This window comes from Sturnus vulgaris, chromosome 16 (assembly GCF_052056855.1).
Source record: "Sturnus vulgaris isolate bStuVul1 chromosome 16, bStuVul1.hap1, whole genome shotgun sequence".
Classification (NCBI taxonomy): Eukaryota; Metazoa; Chordata; class Aves; order Passeriformes; family Sturnidae; genus Sturnus; species Sturnus vulgaris.
The window spans coordinates 13326648-13347939 of record NC_142258.1 but is presented as its reverse complement, the minus strand read 5'-3'; the positions used below and the strand labels follow the sequence as shown (position 1 = coordinate 13347939).

At 48.8% G+C, this 21292-nt stretch overlaps 1 protein-coding gene across 2 annotated transcripts in view; it reads right to left on the bottom strand.

Annotated features, from left to right (window-relative positions):
• Positions 1–4475: 4475 nt before the first annotated feature.
• Positions 4476–21292, bottom strand: part of GSG1L (GSG1 like) — a 53999-nt gene continuing 37182 nt past the window's right edge. Inside the window, exons 5-7 of one of the 2 annotated variants that reach the window (XM_088174527.1) lie at positions 18110–18277; positions 5784–6393; positions 4476–5291 (exon numbers count right to left, since the gene is read on the bottom strand). In XM_088174527.1, coding sequence (XP_088030653.1) covers positions 5109–5291; positions 5784–6393; positions 18110–18277 — 961 coding nt within the window. In that variant the 3' untranslated portion in view covers positions 4476–5108. The remainder of the gene's footprint in view (positions 5292–5783; positions 6394–18109; positions 18278–21292) is intronic. The other variant, XM_088174526.1, reaches the window with a different exon arrangement.

The window sequence follows — 21292 nt, the reverse complement described above, 5'->3', positions numbered from 1 at the left end:
ACTTACTCTTCATAATAAATCAGCAAGGAGCTACGATCTGCATTTCTCAGGGCAGGGCTTGGGAGGATCAGGGCTCTGTCCTCGTGTGTTCATCTGAAGCCCTTTGGGATGTTCCTGGGGGAGCACCTGCACTCCTGTCACCTGCCTGTGGGTTGGGAATAAGTGTCCAGAGATGATTCACAGGGCACTTGTTTCCCTTCAGACTCCGAGGAGGGGAGAGATCCGTGGGGGAGGGCTCCAGCTCAGAGTGGGAAAGTAACCACTTAGAGAAACGGGTGGATAGGGGAAATGGAAAAGGGTCTTGGGAGGCACTTTCACCTTGGAAAACAAAGATTGTAGGTTTATTGTGAAAATTCCTGAAGTCAGGTTGAAATGGAGTGTGCCACAGGCACTGGGTATATAAATGTAGAGAGAGCACATCGTGAGGAGCAGACATTCAGGTGGGACTAATGGAGAAGGCATTACTGGTAATTAATGGCACTGCCCAAACCCTTGTGACTCACAGTTCAGGACAGATGATGCCCATAATTGATATAAAGATGCAGATGGTTGCCTAAATCTTGCAGTGCTGTATTTTAAGTCATAAAGCAGAAGAGCTGGTGGACTTGTTTTGCATAAAGCATTTGCATTATGCAGGGATATTATTATTAACAGTACGAAGGGGTAACCCTTGAGGTCGTAAAATGCACGGTTCAATGAGTGACTTTGACTGCAATTATGCATTAGAGATATTAATGAGAAGGCTGACAAATGAATTGGTGATGCATGTAGATCTAACCACAGCAAAGAGCCCTCCCAACCAGTGCTACAAAAAGTTTGCCATTTATCTTCTTTATCCACTGATGCAGATGTAAATTAAGTTCTTTTATTCTTTTAAAAACGCTGCTGTTGTTTTTGTCGTTAGAAGCTTGTTTTTATTGCAACGATTTCGTTTTTGCAGCACAGAGTTTATTATTCAGGTTTTTTTAATGGAATTCTGTCTGATCAGAGGGGTTGGACAAGCTGACCTCCCGAGGCTCTTTCCAGCTGAAATGACTCTGTGATTCCATGAGCAGCATGCACCAGGACCCTCTGTTTAACACAACTTATCTGCTTTAGAATCTGTTCTGCCAACTGGAGCCCATCGGGCCACAGCAGGGGAATATTAATAGGTTGCTTATTTAATGCAATCAATCAGTGCAAACTACAGATTGCCCGAGGCTGCAAAAAGTATTGTTGTCCTCACAGTCCTGACCAGACATCTGCTCTGGGAGGTGACACAGGGGAAGGCAGCCTGTGCCAGGGCTCTGAGCCCTCCGGGTGCAGGCAGGATGAATGCCTAGCAGCCAGCATGTCCCTGCAATGAGTGTGATACTGATGACTCCCCATCCGGGCATGGCTGCAAAATAGCAAATGCAAGGCCTGTAGTTAAGAGAGAAAAGGAATAAAAGTAATTTGGTGGGGTGTTGGGTCTTCGAGCTCGAGAATATGGGTTCAAGAAAAAAAAAAAGTTTAATGAAGAGTAGGCAGAATGCAATATGGATTTAAAGGCTAATTTTTCACTGTGTGTCTGATTGCCTGCCCTGCCTGTCTCCATACAAGTGGAGGTGATAACATTTTGGAGAGAAGGCTTATTTATGCTAAGGGGCCATGCAGGATGGGTTGGAATCAGTGTGAATTGTCCAAGAAGAACAATGGCTGAATCTCTTTAACTGTCACAGTAATGGGGCTGTGTAATTGCTTTTCTGTCTGAATACCAGGCAGCAAGACCTAGAGCCTTAAGACAGAGCAAGCTTCTAACAGGGCACATTCTGGCAAGCACAGGATGTTAAAAATCAACGCCAAAAAAATTGCTTTCAGGCCTGTATATTTAAGACACTGCTGTCTTAGTTTGGTCGTGCTGACTCAGTCCTGGGCTCTGCAGGGAGAAGGGCTCTTCCTGCAGGTGTGGGCGGCCAGCCCTCACCCTCCTGTTGTGTTAGGAGTGGGTGCGTACAGAAAAAATATACTGGACACAGAAAAATTCTCTGGGACTGTGGGCAGACAGCTGCGCTTCTCTGCCCAGCAAAGCAGCCAGGAAAGCTGAGACTTGTGGAGGGATGAAAGGATTTGGTAATGCACATCAACAGGAGGAAAATGAGGAGAAAATCAGCGTATTTTTCTACCTTTATAGAAATCAGAGAAGATGCCTCAAGTACAAGGAAGTGGTCACAAAGATAATGCAGTAAGTGAAGATTCAGACATCTTCACAGAGCACAGGTATTCAAGGTATAAATGCGGCAGAGGGAGAGGAAGAATTGAGAAGTCTGCAGAGGACAGGTGGAGTGGGTTGGTCCTGCTGCTTTCTTCCCCTTCCCTCAGAGCTGAGCCCCTGGGCTGCTGTGGCTGGCAAGGCTCTGGGATGGACTGTAGGGCTCAGAAGGTGCAGATACCCAGTAATAATAGTAATAATAATAATAATAATAATAATAATAATAATAATAATAATAATAATAATAATAGTGATGTATAGAAGCTCTGACAAGACTGGCCAGATCCAGCTGGATGCAAATGACCTGGAAATTCCACTGGAATAGCTAAAAGCCAAGATTATCAGGGTAAAAGACCTGATGCACATCTCCAGAGTGGGTGGAGGTGATTCACAGCACAACTGACCCTGTAGAAAAAGACACTGAAACCTGAAAGGGACCCAGAAGTGACACTATTTGACACAACCAGCCCTGATGATGTAAGGTTAATAAAAATAATTCATGGGCTTGTGCTGGATCTGAGGCATGAGGAGAATGAGGCTAAAAGAGAAAATCTGAGCATATTGTCTGGCCTCATGAACATGAGAAACCACAGAGCCTGTTCTCACAGGAACAAATGCATTTAGATTTTACAGGCAGGCAGTGCAACATATAAAGATTGATATTGCTAAATCTGTTTGTGTCAGTTCAGTGTCAACTGGAGGTTATGGGAAGTTCCAAAGAGAGACCTCGGAGAGAGCTGGGGGTCTCTGCCACAGAAAAATGAGTGTGGGGCAGTGGGAGGAGGATCAGCCTAGTCCCACCCACGTCATCCAAAGGGACAGGTTTTCCTACAGGAAAGAGCCATGAGGGCAGACCAGGATGCAGGGGGTGTTTGTGTGAGACTCAGACACCCCTTCCACAGTGCCCAGAGCCTCCCATTGGATTTGTGGTGGTGCACGCTGGGGATTTGCTCTGAGAGGACACTGCAGTGATCTGATCATCCTACACAGCCCTGTGCCCACCTGTGGAGGGAGCTGGCTCTTCCCAGCGCCTCTGGGGGCTGGCACTGTCCCAAGGGCACACACTGTGCACAGCCCTGCTGTCCCTGGAGGTACCTGGAGGTGCCAGCTCTGCCTGTGGATCTTGGCTGCAGCGTGGCACAGAGAGGCTGCGTGGGCAGTGCTGTGCCTGAGTCTGCACAGCAGCTTGGAAGTGAAATAAATTGCTAACAGGGAGCTTAAACCAGTGTCCTTGTGAGTGCAGCAAAGACCATCCTGCTGAAAGGCGGGTGGGAGCTCTGCCACTAAAGTCAGTGCCCCAGGGAGATGTGGCCAGCAGGTTCAGAGTGTGGCTGTGGCTCCCTCCCATTGCCCAAGGTGTCTGGATCTGTGGTGGCACTGGGAATCATCTGCTTTCAGTGGTTTTGTAATTGGTTTTTTTCTCCTCCCTGTTATTTTTGGAATAAGCTTTAGAAGTCGATTACAGCCCAGCAGAGGGGAAGGGGGGCTGAACTCTCAGGTTGCCTCTTGCCCTCCTTGGGGCCTGGCAGGAGTAGCAGGATGGATGTGCTCTGGGGTTTTATGTGTTTGTCACACTGAGCCCAGGGAAGTGACTCTTTCCAACAAGTGTCACTGACTCTGAGAGGGCCTGGGTGAACCAGAGGGGCAGGGGAGTGTGGCTGCCACTGCCACTGAGCAGCACAGCACAGGGACATCCCTCCAGCCCTCCACTCTCACCTTTACAGAGCTGGCTGCAAGGCCAGGCCTGTGGAGAGAACCTGGGGGACAAATTGTTCATCCATGGCACGTTCTGGTTCCCAGAAGGGAAGGAAGGAGCTCCAGGGCCCCCATGACCAGCACCCTCCTTCCCTTGGCACTGGCTCCATAGCAGTGCTCACCCTTGCAAGGGGTCACAACCTTTCAGCTGGGTTAACACATCTGAGCTGCTCTGCCAGCCCAGCCACCACAGACTGGCAGAGCTGCAGGTCACAGACCTGCCCCTGTCTCACTGCTGGCTCGGTGATTTAGGAGCACGTGGCAGTTTTGTACCCTGACCCCCCCCTTACCTGAAAGGAGACCTGGCTGGGCTCACCACAGCTGCTCACCACTGTGCCCTGGGTTTGTGCCCCTGAAAACAAGGATTCAGTTGGGCAGAGGAAGGTTTGCAATTCCCAGGTCTCATTCCAGTGTGTGTCCAAGTTACAATGTTGATTGATTTGCTGTGCAAAACATTTTTAGACAAACAAATAAAAAAGAACAGGCACGATTTTCTAACAAGTAATGTCATTTAATGAATGATACACTCTAGAAAATAGAAACTACCCAGATGCTGGTTGGTTGGTCTGTTTGGGGCTGGGAGAAGGCCCTTGCTTGGACATACAATGCCTTTGTGGGATTCTTTTGTCAGCATTTGTAGTTGCTGGAAACAAGGAAACGTCCATAGATTGAAAGAGACACCAAAGGAGCAATTGTTTTCTAAAATGTGGGAAGAGTGCAGGATGCCCTCCCACTGTGTCACTGGGCATGAGGGCTCAGAGCTCACCAACACCTTCCCAGACAATCCATACCTAAAAGGGACAGACTCCACCCCCGGGACCTGCCACAGTCCAGTCCTCTAAAGCCACCTCGCACCCTGCACAGCCCCTGCGGGCTCTGCTGTCACTGCACTGCTCTCTGGGAGCTTTGCTGCGTGTGTTGTGTCTCTTCCCTCAAGGTCTGGCTGCTGATCCCAGGGAATATGCTTTTCAGGATGTCACAGTAGACCATGTAGAGCTCTGGGTCTATTTTGGGCTTGGGCAGGGAGCAGGAGTTGCAGGCCTGCTCAGCTGGGTGCTGTGGCCAGTAGACATCGCTGAAGAGGGCGGTGAGGATCTTGTGGGCAGCCTTGTAAGGGTCATCCTCAAACTGCACCATGGCCTTGAGCTCCGTCAGGGTGTAGCCATTGTACCTCTTGCTGTCCTCGGCCAGGGGCTGCACCGTCTCCCCGATGTGTCTCACCTTCCACTTCAGGCATTTCAGGTCTTCCTTTACATGCTCTAGCTCTTTCTCCATGGCTTGGAATTCCTGTGTGGTTACAAATCTCCTGCCAAGGAAAGAAGTGGCAGAGACAGGGTGGAGTTCAGAGGCTCTGAGGAGTGGGACCAGCCCAGCTTGCCTGGGGTCGGAGCGGAGGTTTGGGAGGGACATCCCGGTGTCACTGAGCACCACGCCCTGCTCTGCCCTGCCAGCCTCCAAGGGACAGCACAGCTTCTCTCTGCTGCTACAAGGGAAAGTTGTGCTGCCTCCTTTGGAAGGAAAGGGGGCACCTGAAGACTGTGCCCTGCTGGAGGAGCTGAGGTTGGGGACCTGGCCCAGGTCTGTCGTGAGGTCTGGAGAGATAAATGGGTATATGGAAATAGGACATTTTGCTCCCTGGAAAACAGAGCTTAGTGGAAGCACAGGGTGGTTACTGGAAAACAAACACTGGGAACATCTGAATCATAAAAGATATTTAACTTTATTTATGGGGAGCTCTTAATGATTCTATACCAACACGGGCCATTTGAGGGCTTAGACACCAGTGTGCTCTGGATACATACCTCTCATGATCAGGATCTTCCAGATCTGATTCAAACCCTTTTCCTGTATTCTTTAATTCAGTTTTAGAATAGCCAGGAGCCTGGGAACTCTCTTCAGGAGTCGTTGCTGCTGGAGGCCTTGTGCTTGTCCTGGTTGGGGTCAGTGTGTGATCTGAAGCTGAAGCTCGGAGGTTTTGTGCTGTGTGAGGACAGAAGGTGGAGAAGGAAGCTGCATTGATCCCTGGGCTGACTGGAGAGGAGTCAGAGTATTGCTGTGGCTTGGCTGAGCTGGGTGTTAGATTGAGCCTGAGGCTGGCTGGGCAAGATGCTGGAATAGTCCTTGCTCCCAGTGGGCTGGAACTCGATATTGCTAAATTTGTATCTCTTTGCTCAAGTGCTTGAGGGTTTGGTGGTTCCCCTGGGGCCAATCTAGTGATGGAGGTGATGTCCAGCAGGGTTTGATCCTGAACCATGGAGATCTGGCTGGTTGGTTCTGATGAAAGTGAAGAGCTGCTTGATGTGTCGCTGGAAGAGCTTGACGTAGCGAATGGGGGCATTTTCTGAGCATTATGGTCACTCCTGTTCCTCTGCGGGCTAGTGACACTTAGAGCTGGGTGTTGTGAAGCCCTAAAGAAAGACAAACACACACTTTTTCCTCTGGACTGGGCTAAAGGCTTATAAGAAAATTTTAGGCCTATTTTGGGACAATTTTAAGCCTGTTTCCCACAAGTGCATTTCCCCACAGGCTGGTTTGCCTCTCGTGTCTGTATAAAACCCTCTGCTTGTCGTGACCAAGAGCAAAGCATTTGAGAATAAGGCACATGAATTCAGGACCAGCTCCTCCCTGCTGCCAAGGGAGCACGTGTCAGCTATCCTCAGTGTGAGAACCACTGGGACATCCATGTTCTCCTTCCCAAAAGTCACACAGCTCTGCAGGAACCAAGGATTTGGTGCTGCAGGAGGACAGGAAGGGATGAAAGCTACTGGCAAAGTGACTGTGAGAACACAAAATCCTGGCTGCAGGTGGCCCATCCTGCCCAGAGTGAAGACCTGCCTTCCTTCCCTCATGCTTCACTCTCCTGGGAGTGCTCCCTGGGAACCCAGGGAATTAGAGGATGGCTCAATTTTTCTCAGTTTGTCAATTCTGATGGCAAGAGAGGAAGATGTTCCACCCCTGTGGCCTGGAGCTGTCCTGACAGGCAGGGAATGCAGCTAGAAATGCCTTGACCTTGAAGGGGAACACAAAGACAACCCCTGTGCAGACCATGGTGCAGGATTTCTGACAGCCAAAGGACATGACAAGCTTTTGTAGCGATGCCAGGGACCAACTGAGTCTTTTTGTGCATCTGGTAAATTCTTGTGGTGGAAGACAGCAGCCCATCCTGGTCTGGATGGGATGTGTGAGGTCTGTGCATGAGGTCCTGTCCTGCCAGCACTGGTGGCCTGAATGAGCTGCACAGTCACTTCTCCTCCTCCCTGCACCTTTCTCAGTGTTGGATGCAATTAAACACCAAACGCTCAGGTTCTAAAGAGCGTGTCTCACACCTCTGGGCTTCAATAGGGTTAATTTGCTAAATCACGGCTTAATTATCAGGTTTAAATCAAATTTAAAGGTTTTCTAATTGGAAATGCAGACAGTTACAGAGCTATTGCATAAAAGCAGAGCCTAAAAGGAATCATAAAATGGGTTATGTAAAGGGCAGGAAAGGAAACAAGCACACACCTGTCCCAGGGAGCACCTGGGAGGGCCTTGCCTTCTTAACCTGGCTGAACAGGACTGGGAGGCCAGAATTGCCAACTGGGCATGAGGAAAATCTTTTTCACCCTGAGGGTGTTCAGACAGTGGGGTAGAGACCAGGAGAGGTATTGGGATCTCCATCCCTGGACGTGTTCAAATCTAACTGGACAAGGAATGAAGCCTGACCCAGCCTGGACATTCTGGAGCACAGGGCTGGACTAGAGCCCTCTGGGGTTCCAACTGTGCTGTTCTCTGCTTCTGCCTAACTCTGAAAATAATTTATTCCTCCTCCTGTTCCCCTGTCTCCTCTCACTTTTCTCCCCTCTGTGTCCCACCTCACCATCCTTCCCTTCCACTGGAGCCTCTGGGCTGTCCCTTTTCCCACTGACTTTATAGTGTCTGTTGCAGGAGAGTCCCTGATGAATAAAAAGGTTTTTACAGGAAAATCAGAGTTATTTGGCTCAGAGGGATTGCTGCCCCTTCCTTGTACGAGTCAAGGTCATGCTTTGGACCGTGGGAGACAAGAAAAAAAACATTTTAAGGAAATTTAAAAATTTGCATTTTTGCTGATAAAATTACATGTATTTATCCTCAAATACCTCACGTGTAAAACTATCTGAAGTGAACTGAGAACAATCCCTACCTCCATTCTACAGGGGAATAGGATCTGCACAGTAAGTGAAAGGCTATTTGGGTGAACATACTGTCTGAAACACTTCACATGTTTAGCTGTGTGGGACAGGGTTGGCTTTTGGGGGGGTGGTTTTGGGAGGTTTTTTGCATAAATCCAGGATTAGCTGTAGGAGATGAAGCATTTATTGAAAGATGCAATTTAAAAGAGTGACAGAAAGCACGTTTCATAACTAATCCCACTGAAATTTATATAAGAAACCTTTCAATTCACCTGTGCACTGGAGGAAACAAAAAATGTATTATAAACTGTCAGCTTATTTTGCTTCCCTTTTCCACCCCTGAGTTTTCACGGGCTCCACACGGGACTGCATTTACTTTTATCATCCTCCTTATCTCCGAAGCAGAAAAACTGGTAGCTCAAGAAGCAATGTTAGAGCAAAATGTCAGTCTGGCTGTTAGCAGAGGTAAATGAGGACAGGACTGAGACCTTCAGCTTTGGAATTTCCTAGTGGGCAAGGCTTTGCCTGAAGACAGGAGCGAGACTCCCACTGCTGCCAGCGCAGCAGGGCTGGATCTTCGACCTGTAACCATGGTGCTTTATCAGAGGGGGTTTTTCCCCACCCATTTTTTTTGTATGTGGTGAATCACTATGAACTGAATAAATTACAGGAAGAATTGCAAGACCTGGAGTTGGAATCAATGCTGACATGAAACAGGCAGCTGATTGCAGCTGTCAGGCACCTCCACAAGGAGAAACCTTGGCTCAACTTTGAGCGACACTTCAAATGCGTCAAGCCCTTGTTGTCTGCCGCCTCCCAGCCCGTGCTGCTCAGCATATAAAGCATGTTCCCCGTTGTCACAGTGACCTTGGCTGCCGTCTGTGCCTTGCCCTCTCCAGCTGAGCTGGTGCTACACACTTTTTTGGAGACGTTTGAAAGTTGCCTGCACATCCAGCACCACTTCGCTTCCATGGCGCTCATGACTGAGGGGAAAAAAAATCAGTGGATGTTCTTTTTGTTTTTTTTTTTAATGAATCATTTCCACCATGTTTTAAATCTAGAGTTCTTCTGATGAACTTGTCTGAATAGAAAAAAATTACACTATGCTTTAGAGTGAAGCACTGAGGGATTGGTTGCATAAATCTCACTGTAGACAGCCGGGGTGGGAGGATGGGAAAAGAGCTGTGGGATGGACCCAGGGGAAATGCCTACAGGGTGATGACATGAGAATAAAACTATTTTTTTCAAGGCCTTCTCTTTGTCAGGTGACCCTTCTGAAATGCCCACGCTGCCAAAACAGTGACATATTATTTCTTTAACACTGAATTAATTTTGAATAATCTTTCAGTTTTCTACAAGAGAAGCTGGTGTCCTGAACTCTGGGTTTATCTGCCTCAAATAACACCAAGGCTTTCAGCCACAGACAGTAAGAATTTGCTGTTTCCTGCTCAGCTCTTCCTCTTCTGGGCAATTTATCTCCTCTTTGGCTCTGCCACCACACCTGTCCCTCCTTGTCCTTTGTGATATTTCTCCTGCCTCTCTCTTGCCCGTTTGACATTCACCATCTGCACCTCTCCCACCTGCCCTGTGGGATCCAGGCTCGTCCTGTTATTGCCTCATGGTCTGGAGGAAAGGGTGGAAGTGGCATGGACATACAGATGTCTGAAATCAGGGACTATCGCTGGCTGGAGCCTAATAACAGTGAGCATTTCTTGCTAATAAATAACTGTGCAAAACAACGAAAATATCCTGAGTGAAACTTCTCCTTCTGCATTTTTGTGCAGTGGCTACACACAGCTGGAGCACTGTGATCTCCCAGTCCTGCACTTCTGAAAGAAAATGTTGAGACCTCCAAGGTCAAAAATGACAACAAATAGACTTTAAAAGTGTCTGGAAATGCTAAATTTGGTATGTCCAGGGGTATCAGATGTATAGGGGCCAGTGCCATATGTTTGCACAGGAAGGCAGCTTGGGGAGAGCAGAGGAAGCCAAGTCAGAGCTCCCTGGTGCTGTTCTCAGCTCGGGTAAGTTTAAACCCTGCTAAAGGGTTTGAAAGGAAATAAAATAATTTTCTTTTTAACCCTGTTAAGAGAGAAATATAGTTCAGTGAAGGACATTAAGTGGTTTAATATAGAATTATCAAGACTGAATAACTGCATTGATTGGATTGGATGGAGTCAATGGAATTGGATTCAAGCTTTTGATGGAATTTATAATTTAAGGCTGCTTCTCAAAACGGAGAGCTCAGTCTTGCCAACAGAGGAACCTGATATCCTGCCCTGGCAAAAGGCCCTTTGTGCTACCTGTGCTCCCACAGTGCTGGTGGGCTGCTCAAAAACCTTCAACATTCTCTCTTCCAAAATCACCTGGCCAGGTAGTGTTTGTCTTCCACAACCGCTCAGCCTTGTTCTCCTCTTTACAGCTTTTGCTCTTTCACTGCTCAGGGACACTCTCCCAAATCCTTTCCTCTCCACAAGGACAGGTGCCCTGCTTTGTCTTCGTGGGAGGACAGAAAGATTCACGGTGCCTGAGGATGAGCCAGCATTCCTGATCTGCAGCTTGGTTCAGATTGGAGCCTCCTCTGCACTCCTGGGTGAGGGCAGGTCCTGCAGGGAGTCAGGTGCTGGATGAGGAGAGCAGCAGGAACGGCTCCAGGTGGTGCTTCCTGGTGTCCTGCTGGCACGGGACCACCCTGTGGGAAGTGTCCATGGAGTGCTCCCAGTGACCTGCTGGCATTTCCTCTGCTGGTGGCTGCTGGGTTGGTGTGTTCCAGGTGATGTGTCCCCTTCTTCCACACCACCCACGGGGTCAGTGTGACCTTGGTGGCTGCTCTGCCTTTGGCCAAGCCCTTCCCATGCCGTTCTCAATCCTCTGCTGGCCACGGGCCCCTGGAATGGGGAATGTGACACAGACTGGGAGTGTGGGACCCTGGAACCAGCAGCAAGGAGGATCCTGGGGTCAGCCCCAGGCCAGTTATGGCTTGGTGGACTTGCTTGAGGAAGGAGAGGTTCATCTGAGCGTTGTGAGGCTTTGTGCCATCCCAAGCAGCAGTAACTAATGGTTTTTCCTCCCTAATAAGCATGGATAATGAGCATTTTGCAGCTTCTATTGGATTTGTAAGTAAATAGTGAACCGAGAGCACAACTTCACTCCTGTCACTTCATTAATATTGATCTGATTTCATTACAGAAGGTAATGGATGTGAGGCTGAGCCTGATGGAATATTGGGGCATGGCCACTGTTCTTTAACCTGACTCTGGGCTTCTCATTTGGGGCTTGCTTTCCCAGCCCTGCCAGCACTCTACGGGGTGAGCTCTGGGTCCTTTACAATGGAAACACTTGGGACAGGGCTGGCCATAGGACAGCAGAGCCTATTCCTTGGAACACCTGTTGTCAAGACTTGTTATTGGTTCTTTGAAACAAAGACCTCTGGACAGGCTTCAATAATAAAATGAGCACATTTGAGCACCTGCCAGGAGCTTGGCAGGTGAGGAACTTTCTCAGGAAACATGACCCAGATCAATTTGGTACTAATAGACATTTTCAGGCCTGTGAGAATGAGGGACATGGATCTGCCTGTGGAAAGGTCCATGACTGATATGACATTTTCAAGGAGCAGGAGTTACCAAGTGAGCTGATGACAAACTGAGCTGGAGAGCAGTGCCAGCACTATCATGCCTGTGGGGACACCACCTGCAGTGACATGGGACTGGAGAGCTGTTCCAGCAGGTCTGGGGAGGGAGCAGGACCCTCAGGGGTTGGGGTTACAGACACCAAGCTTCCATGAGTATGTGGCTGAGATGTGCATCTCAGCAAGACAGAGGCAGCAAAATGCCATGAGGTTTCCAAATTTTAATAGCGCAGAGCCAGCAAGTCACTCTCCCAAGGCTCCCTCCTGCTGAATGAAGGATCACTTGCTTTCTTTCCAAGGAAATAGATGCATGAAACTGCACACATCTTTCCTGGAGAGTAAAGAAAAAGTATAGCATTCAGAGCAGGGCAGGAGCCATGCTCCAACATTGCTCTGCACATTGAACCACCGATTCCCATAGCTTAAAGCAAGAGCTTTTGCAAACACTGAATAAAAGCACAGCAATTTCCATAGAAAGTGCAAGAAATGGCATTAATTATACTAACGTTATTGTCTACCAAAGCTGCTTTCAATCATTTTTATATTCAATAGCATGCATCATCATGAATTGGTGATAAATATAGATGAAAAAAGGTAGTGATAATGAAAGTTATACAGGTGTAAATTAGAGCATATTTTTAAACTACTATGAAGTCACAGCTTCTTGAGATAACACAAAATTATAGGATATGTGCACATCCTAAATTGAATGCTGGAGAATTCTGTACTGTTCTGATGCTGGTTGGTTATCTCTTGGGCAGTGCTGTCTGGGAAAGCAACGAACCTCTGTTCCCAAATCTTCCTACTCCAAACCTCATTCTGGGCCCCGGGGAGCCAGCATGGGGACAGTACAAGCCATTTGAGCCATGGTCACTTACTATTTGGGGAGCAGCTATGGAGGCACTGTAACCTCAGGTCCCCAGCCTCAGCCCTCTCCTCCTCAGTCCTGGAAAAGAGAATATAGAAGTAGCACCTTTAACAGAAACAGAGGCTGCTCCCAAACGTACACAAATGGAAGGGTCAAAACCAATAAGAGTCCAACGTACCTGGGCTCCTCCATCTATAGCCAGGCCCACCATGGACATCCTGATGGGCTCAGGAAGGACTTGGTTCCCCTGGCTTTGCCCCTCTTGGGGAAAGCTCATGCAAAGAGGCCATGGGGAATAGAAATGAGGGGCTCAGGGCTGCATCTCTCCACTCTTCCCCTCTTCAGGGTGGATCTAAGCACTGGGGCCCAGCAGCACTGTGCAGTATGTGTGTGTTGGGAGAGGGGATGGTGCTGCTGCTGCTGCACTGCTTTAGTGCCACTCCATGTGATTTCCAGAAGCAGCAGCTCTGTGGATAAAGCTTCCTGTGTTGCAGAATAAAGTACAGAACAAATCCACCTTGCACTCACTCCTGTGCACTGATGAAAGGGGAATAAGAGGATTGGAAATATTGATGTCTGTGTGAAGAGCTACTGGTTCTGCCAATGGGAGGTACATTAGGTCAGCAACTGAAGCCCTGTTCAGATACCTGGGTGACCCAGAGCAAAAGGTTGGCATGTCTTTGGAAGGCATTGGTATGATCTGCACATCTGACACGAGCACAATGGACTTAGAGCAAGCTGTGAGTATGACACATTACAAAAATGTGCAAAAAGGGAAAAAATAGCATGTGAATGATGATTTGAAAAGTTCTGGTTCTCACAGTGTTGGGAATAGTCCTGATTTATTAGCTCTGCAATAGCTTTGGTCCTGCTGTCTGTTTCAAACTGCTCCTAGCACTTAAAACTACATTTTCTGTCCCTGCAGAGACATTTTATCTGCACTGCTATCAATGGCAGTTTGAACTCAGCTCACTCCAGAATTTCACCAGTAGCATCTGCCTGCTTAGGTTGGTGTTGCAGATCAGAGTAAGGGCCCAGTCAGCAAGAAAAATGTGAAATCAGCTGCAATGGCACAATGGGTGTTGATGGACAGCTGCAAACGCTGTGCTACGGATGGGTGAGCTGGGGGAGGCTGAATCTTCCAGATTTACTTGCTAAACATGTTGGTTTAACAGCCAAGTGAGATTTGCTTCACAGAGAGCACAAGGCTGGGAACCAGACTGAGGCAGGGCTGTGCTGATCTCTGATCCCCCCTCCCACAGGGTGGGATAATGCCCTGACCCCTCTCTGCATGGCCTCAGCTCCAGTGGGACTCTGCACCCCTCCCCAGCCTGGCTGCACGTCCAAAAGCTTCTCTTGTCCTCACTGGAAGAGGGCCATGGGTAATTCCAGTTCCCTCACATCACTTCACAAACTTTTCATTCCTTGCCCCAGGCAGTGATGAGCTCTCCACCTGGATCTGATCAATCTCACTTGGATTTGATTTCCAACTTTCAGGCTCTGTATCCCTCACCTTCAGCCCTCACCTGCCTTCACCCCAAGCCTGCACGTCCCCTTGTCCTCCCTGGAGCTGTTCCTGTCCTTGTCCCTGCAGCTGTGCCCCTTGCCCAGGGGCTCCCTCTGCCCCACCAGCAGTTCCTGCCCTGCCCCCAGCACAGCAAGGGAGCAAAGTTTTCGTTCTTTACCTGAAAGCAAAATCCACCAGAATCCTGAGAGAAGGGAAAGGTGTGTTGGGGAGGGTGCCTGAAATGTGTTTTTAAATATATGAAAAAAAAGAAGGCAAGAAGCTGAGAACAAACTTGGTAAAGACACTGAGCCTGGGTAAGCTGGCTGTGCTGGCCCTTGCCTGGATGGATTTGATGATGGTGTTGGTGGAGCCGTTTGATTTAAATGAGCAGAATTCTTGTGAATGCATCTTAATTATTACACAGCCATAGGGACAAAGCTGCCAAAACAGCAGGGGAGAGCTAAAGCTGCTAAAACAGCAGCTACTGAACAGCTGGGCAAGGGAAGAGGAGAAGGTCTGTCACCATTCCTGCAGCTGCTGTCACAGAGATTATCAGACTTTATGGGAGAGAACAAAGAATCCCTGTCCCTTTGGCTGTTCTGGAGGGATGCTCAGAGCAGGAAGGAAGGAAGCAGGAGGGCAGTGAGGGCTCCTCCTCTGCTGGCTGGGGTAAACCACAGATGAGGGACTGTGCTCACGACCACATGGGACAAGAGTATTCATGTGAGACAGAGCAGAAAGAGAAACTCAGGGGGATGGAAGAGAGATACTTGTTATGAACTGACACCCAATGAACTAAAAAATGAAAAAGATGAGCAAAAGTTATAGACAAATATTCATTTCAAAGGAAAACAAGAAAAAAGGAAGGAAAAACACTTGAAGGACACAGACTGAAAGCTGACTTTGCACATAATTCTGATAATTTTATAGAACACTTAATGCATGAATAATACCTCCAAGTCTGTATAATTGACCTGGTTTTCTTAGAGTTACCCTGAGGACTATTGTACCTATTATAGATGAAGAGCTCTGGTATCTTTTGATTTTGTAGTGTGAACTACAGGGTCTGTTTTGTCTGGACTTTTTAAAGTATCCCAGGCCCGGATAGGGCATAATTGTATGTACCACCATGAATCTTTGATTTTTCAGCAGCTGCTTCAATGTTTTCCCAGTGGCAGGAGGAGTGAGATGCTCGAGCCTGGGGGTGCAGAGGATTTTGGATGTGCTCAGTGTGACTGACTGAGGGCTGGGTAACTCCTTGTGCTGGAGTCAAACCGGGCTGTGCAGCAGAATTTGGAGTGCACACAGACTTTGATGTGGTGTTAAAGGCCTTGCCCACGTTCTTCAGAGCAGAGGCTGCCCTTGGGATGTGGGTGCTGAAGTTTAGGAGCAGCAGGGACACAGAGGGCCAGGCTGCTGTGCAAGGGGAGGGGATGGGAGCTGCTGGAGGGGGATCAGCACAGCAAACATGGGATGGATGGAGGGGCTCATCCCCTGCACCTCCTGCTCTGCTGGGGACAGCAGCACAGCTCTTGAATTGGCAGCTCTCAAGGAACCATTTCAGCTCTCACATCCTCATTTCCAGCAAATCTTCTGCTGTTACATGCAGTTGCATGCAATTAAAATGAAGCACAAGACAATGATATAGTTGAGAAAACACGTGGAGGATTAGCAGCATTTTACAGCCAGTACTTTTCATGAAGCAAATTTCTTCCCTGGGAGCAGGGGCCCTGTAGGATAAAATTCTGACAAAAAAGTTTTATCACTCAAAATGGGGCTGACACTTTCCTTCCCTGAGTCCCAGATGATAAATGGAGCTGTTTGGAATAATGATAAAACTTTAATTTTCAGCAGGGATACAGGATAGTGCCTGTCCAGCACAGAGGTTGGATGTGTGCTCCAGGGGGTGCTGGCTCTGCACTGAGCCAAAGGAACAGCAAAGAGGGTGAAGAAATGTGCAAAGTAACTGGAAGGAAGAAAGGCTGGAGGGTTTTATTCATGAGGTATGAAAAGGAACATGGAGGTGGAGGAGTAGGAGGGAATGTGAAGTATCCCTGGGTGTGTGCACAGGAAGGAAAGAGGATTTATTTTATTTTCTATTTGTGCAAAGGCAGATGGGAGCTCAGGGAAGTTGTGTGGGACTGAGGGCACCCACAATGTGCCCAACAGGGTGATGCTAATGGACAGTGCCTGGACCCCTGCAGGCAGAGCATTCCCAGGGCACAGCAGTTAAGCTGAGCATGAATATGATCACTTTAAAAATTAAAAATTTAGTATATTGCTGCACAGCTTTAAATCTCCAGAATGATCCCATGGTAACACTGTCTCTGGGCTTCCTTTTATGTATTCAGATACAACAATTAAAATAATGTGATATAAAAAAAGTCATAATCATGAAGTTAGGGAACACCACATGCTTGAGCTGAGTGTGCCAAGTGTGTGTGGAAGGGCTGGGAGGAGGTGACCGAGGAGGGAATTGTTGGGGGTGGAATTGTGTCATGTTGTGAGGGCAAGAGGAGCCCAAATCAAACCCACGATGCTCATGTGAGAGAAAGAGATACCTGTCCTTTGGGCCATTCATACATTTTGCTGTTTACTGTTCCAAAAAGGGCAGTAGTGGTACTTCAATAAGTTTCCTTAGTATTTCCCAATCTAACTCAAGATACTGTTCCTTGTAATTCTCCTGGGCTCTTATCTGCAATTCTCACTTCAGTAATTCATCTGTTTTCCCTCCCTGAGTGCTGATTTACCCTGAGGCACACACTGACCCCTTCCTTCTCACTGTGTCTGGGCTTTCTTTTCTCCCACAGAGAACTTTTTAGAATTCACTGTCATGGCCAAATGCAAAATTAGGAAAATCATGGTTGTTTGCCTCATTTCTCTTTTCCTTCCAGACTGTGAAAGGTAGAGTGAAAACTTGGACATTAGCAGGGGGACAACTGCAACAACAGAATAATAAACGAGATAACCAAGGAAAAAGCAATAATCATGGAAGCTCCCTAGTTCTGCCCTCTCAGAAGAGCTCCTCACTGTGCTGCTGAAATGCTGATCATTCCAAACCTTCTGTGCCCTCAGAGCTTCCCATGGAGAAACTGCCCCACTGCTCTGACAAACAGCAATGCATCCTGCTTATATTTTCTGCCCCCAAAATATCTGTATATCACTTCAGGCCATAGACTTTGGTGAGAATTTTCTGTACTTCTCAGCTCTCCATCCTGTGAAAGTCCATCACCCTGTGGAGCCCATCCCTGCTGTGTGAGCCCAGGATCAGTGTGTTCTTCACAATGCACAGCTTTAAACAAAGCCTGGACTTTCTTACCCAAGAGTGAGGGCAGGAGGCTCCTGGAGCAGCCACAGCTGCTGGGCAGGGTGACAGAGCATCCCTGGGCCTTGGGACCCACCAGGACCCCAGCCCATGCAGGACCTGTGTGGCAGGGTGGGTGGCACTGTGTGGGTGGCACTGTGTGGGTGTTTTGCTGCATTTGTGTGGGTTTGCTCCAGAGGATGGGTTGTGCAAAGCAGCCAGGGATGGGTTGTGGGCATGTAGGAGATGGCAGCTCCAAAGTGTCCTGGTGGTGGCTGGAAAATGCCTCAGCAGCTGTTGGGATTATTGGGAGGGGCCTGTAGCACTGGTGGGAAAGGATGGATGTCACATTTGGTACACCCCCACAATTTAACCTTTCTAGAGAGGGAAAACCAGCTTACTTTGGCAGCACAGCTTTTTGTGAATTGGGTGCACGTTGTAAAGATTTGAATGAGTATTGGAGAAAGGGTGGGCACTGGGACATCACAAAATTGAAGAAATACCAAATCAAGGAGAACCTTTTGCGTTTGCCTTTCACACACACCTTCCCCAGGTGTCTCGGAGGCTTCACCCACGAGTGCTGCAGGGGGTGAGAGCCTGGGTCTTCTGAAAGCAGCAGAGTCCATGGAAACCTGCCCTGATGGAGTGACTGACTGCACTGACCTTTCTCTGAAGTACTTGATGGCTTCCTGGTCTAGGAAGTTCTGCTCTTCTCGAAAGCCCTGCTCAAAGATTTTGCGCTTGTGCCTGAACTCAATGACAGTCTTAGTGTAGGAGTTGAGGGTGGTGACGGAGGCAGCCATGCAGCAGGTGAAGGAGCCCCACGCCAGACTGTGGAGAGAGAAACCACAGACAGAGCTGGGTTAAACAGCAGCTCGTGTCATATTTCTGTCACAAGCACACAGGCTGGCACCAGGCAGGGAAGGTGGAGGTGACAAACTCCTTCTGCTCCCCTTCCCTCCAGATTCCCGTGGCTCGTGCTCAGGCAGGCAGGAGGCTGGGCTGGGCACAGCCTCCATCCCATGGAGGTCCCTGTGCCAGGGGGAACATTGGTGCACTCTGGCACCAAGGCCAGACACCTCCTGATGTCCCTCTGAAATGCCTCAGAGCCTTGCAGACAAGGGCTAAGGAAGGAGCCATGTCCAGGGAGTCTTTTGGAGCAGTTTTCCAGCATCCATGGGACACTGGCTGCACAGTGCCACTGCAGGCATGGCTTCTAATCTGGTTTTCATGCCTTCATCAGACTACTGTGTTTCCTTCTTTCCTGGTTCATGGACACCTCTGGCATTCCTGGCTTGTGTCTGAAAGCCTGACCAGAATAGAAGACAACAATTCCATCTGCAGAGTCCCCAGCCTGGGGGTCTCCTGACTGACCCCCCCAGTGTGAAGGCAGTGCCAGCCAACCTTGGCCAGCCAGGGCCAGGACACCTGCAAGCACCAACCAGGAGCACAGGGAGGCAGAGGGAGAGAGGAAGTGGAAGAAAAAAAAAAAAAAAAGACTGGTCCAGAGCCATGCTGGAAGAGCAGCAAGGGTTGTCCTGGGTGTCCTGGCAAGCAGGGCCAGCTGGAGCTGCTCTGGTCCCTGCTCATGGACAGGGCTTCCCCCCAGCCTCTTCTGCCCTCCCCGACCTTGAGTTCAGACTGGGCTAGTGAAGGACTCACGGCCCCAGGGAGTTGAGATGCTTTGTGAGGGTGACAGGAGGATGCAAAAAAAGGCCCTGAATTCCTCCTTTTGTCTTCTCTGCCTTCCAGCTCCCCTTGGCTTCACACTCAGCCCAACAACTCTGGCTACACTTAGTTCACAGTGGCTGCCTAACTAAGCTGGATTAACTTCATCATCTGTGATGGTGACACACTTTACCTGCTCCTTTTTGCACTTTTTCTATAACAAATGGATCTGAATTATGCAGAGTAGAAAGAACCCAGCCCCAATAGCATTATCTTATAAATAAGCATTGTCAACACAGCCCTCAGCATGAGCTGTTCTCCCATTCTGCAAAGGACCTGCGGACAAGGAAGCAGTTTCTCATTTCAAATTAGACAAAACTTGAAAAAGAGCACATATTCATGGACTGAAAAATCTGGGGAAAAAATGGCTCAAGTAAACAGAAATGGCTCATTTCAATGATTTCAAAATTCAGCTCATAACAAGTCCTGCAGGGACTCCCGAGGCAATGAGATGTGTGGAGGCAGCTCTTTGCCTGTCATTTTTGAACCTGTTTGCCAAATGCAATCAAATGAGAAGGAAATGCAGTGACCCCTGGGGTGACAAAGTTCCCTGAAGTTTCCCATGGCTGGGAGGACAAGTGGGAAGGGAGCTGGTGCTAGGTGTGAGTGTCCAGGCACAGCATCCTCCTGGCCTGGCATGAGCCTGCCTCCCACGGGGAGTGTGGGGAAGAGCTCCAGCAGCTGCAGACATTTCCAGCTGGGCTCCCAGGCAGGATCCAGGAAGAAGCCAGCCAAAACCACATGCCTCACTGTGCCTGGGAGGTGCCTGGGGAATGGCATTTGAGGGAGAAATTCTCTTGGATGTTTCTGATGGTTTCTAATCATGAAATCAGAAGTGCTGAAAAGTTCAGAGAAGGAAATACAGAATGAACTCTCAGTGCCTGGCATTTGGGAAATCATAGTAATTAGGCAATTAGGATAGATGTACTTCAGTTTTCAGGGACCTTGGTTAAATGCTATTCATTTTGAACTCTAAAGAGTGGTTTTCCTACCTTAGGAGTTACACCTGCCTTAGGTGAAGGCCTCTTTAACAGCAATGCTGCATGCCAGCTGTGCCCCAGATGTGCTGGGACTGTACCCATAGAGCCTCCTGTAGCTGAGCTCAGGGCTGGGCTCTCAGATTCCTCCATGGCTCAAACAGCTCAGGCTTTTTATATTTATTTTCTTTAGAGAGTCTCAGCTTGAACATCTACTGATCTTCAGAGGCACAGAAATCCCCTGCCTGGAAAATCCCCTGGCCCACTCCTGGCTCGTGCCAGAGCCCAGAACAGCCCCCCAGGCTTTGCCAATGGCTTGGGAATGGGGTAGGACACAACAGACACCACCCTGAGACATCTGACAGACCATAAACAGCCCTTCCTCATTTTGGGGAGGGGTGTTTTGATCATTCACTTTTGACAGAGGGAAGGTAGAGTCACAGAAATTTTAGTTTTCCCACTGACCCCTGGGAAAGGGATGGATCCCCAAGACCCTTTGTCTCTGGGCCATGGGGACAGTGCTCCCTGGCCTCACTTGCCAGGGCTGTTTCAGTTCTCTGGGCTCTGCTCTGTGGCTGGGTGCTGCAGTGGCACATTTACAGCAGGCTGGAAATCAGGCTGGTGGTGACAACTGCTGGGTCAGGGCTTCTCAAAGCTCATGCTCCAGGACATCACCAGAACCCTGGTGGAACAGAAAATAATTCCTACATGTGTGGTTTTCCACCAGGCTGGTGGGCATTTGTAATGAACCCTTCTTAAAGAAGGTGCTGGAGGCTGGGTGGTGCCAGGGGAGGTTCTCTGGTCTGTACAACAGCAGTGGCTCAGTGTTAGCTGCAAGGCAGAAGCCTTGGCTTTGCCTCTTTTGACCTCCTTCCTTTTCCAGGTCTGCTACCCATCACTAGCACGGCATGAGGGACCCCCTGGCCCTCCTCAGGTTTCTGAGCAAACCTGCAGGCTGAAAATGCTGCTGCTGTCAGCCCTGTCCCAGCTGAGCTGGTATTTACCTGTGCCCCACATCCTGCATGGATGAATGCACTGCCCTGGAAGCATCAGGGAAGGGAGAAAGGGAGATCAGGAGATGCAAGGAGGAGATTTGTGGCTGCAGTGGCTGGAGAGGAGCTCAGCTCCCAGGGTGGCTGTG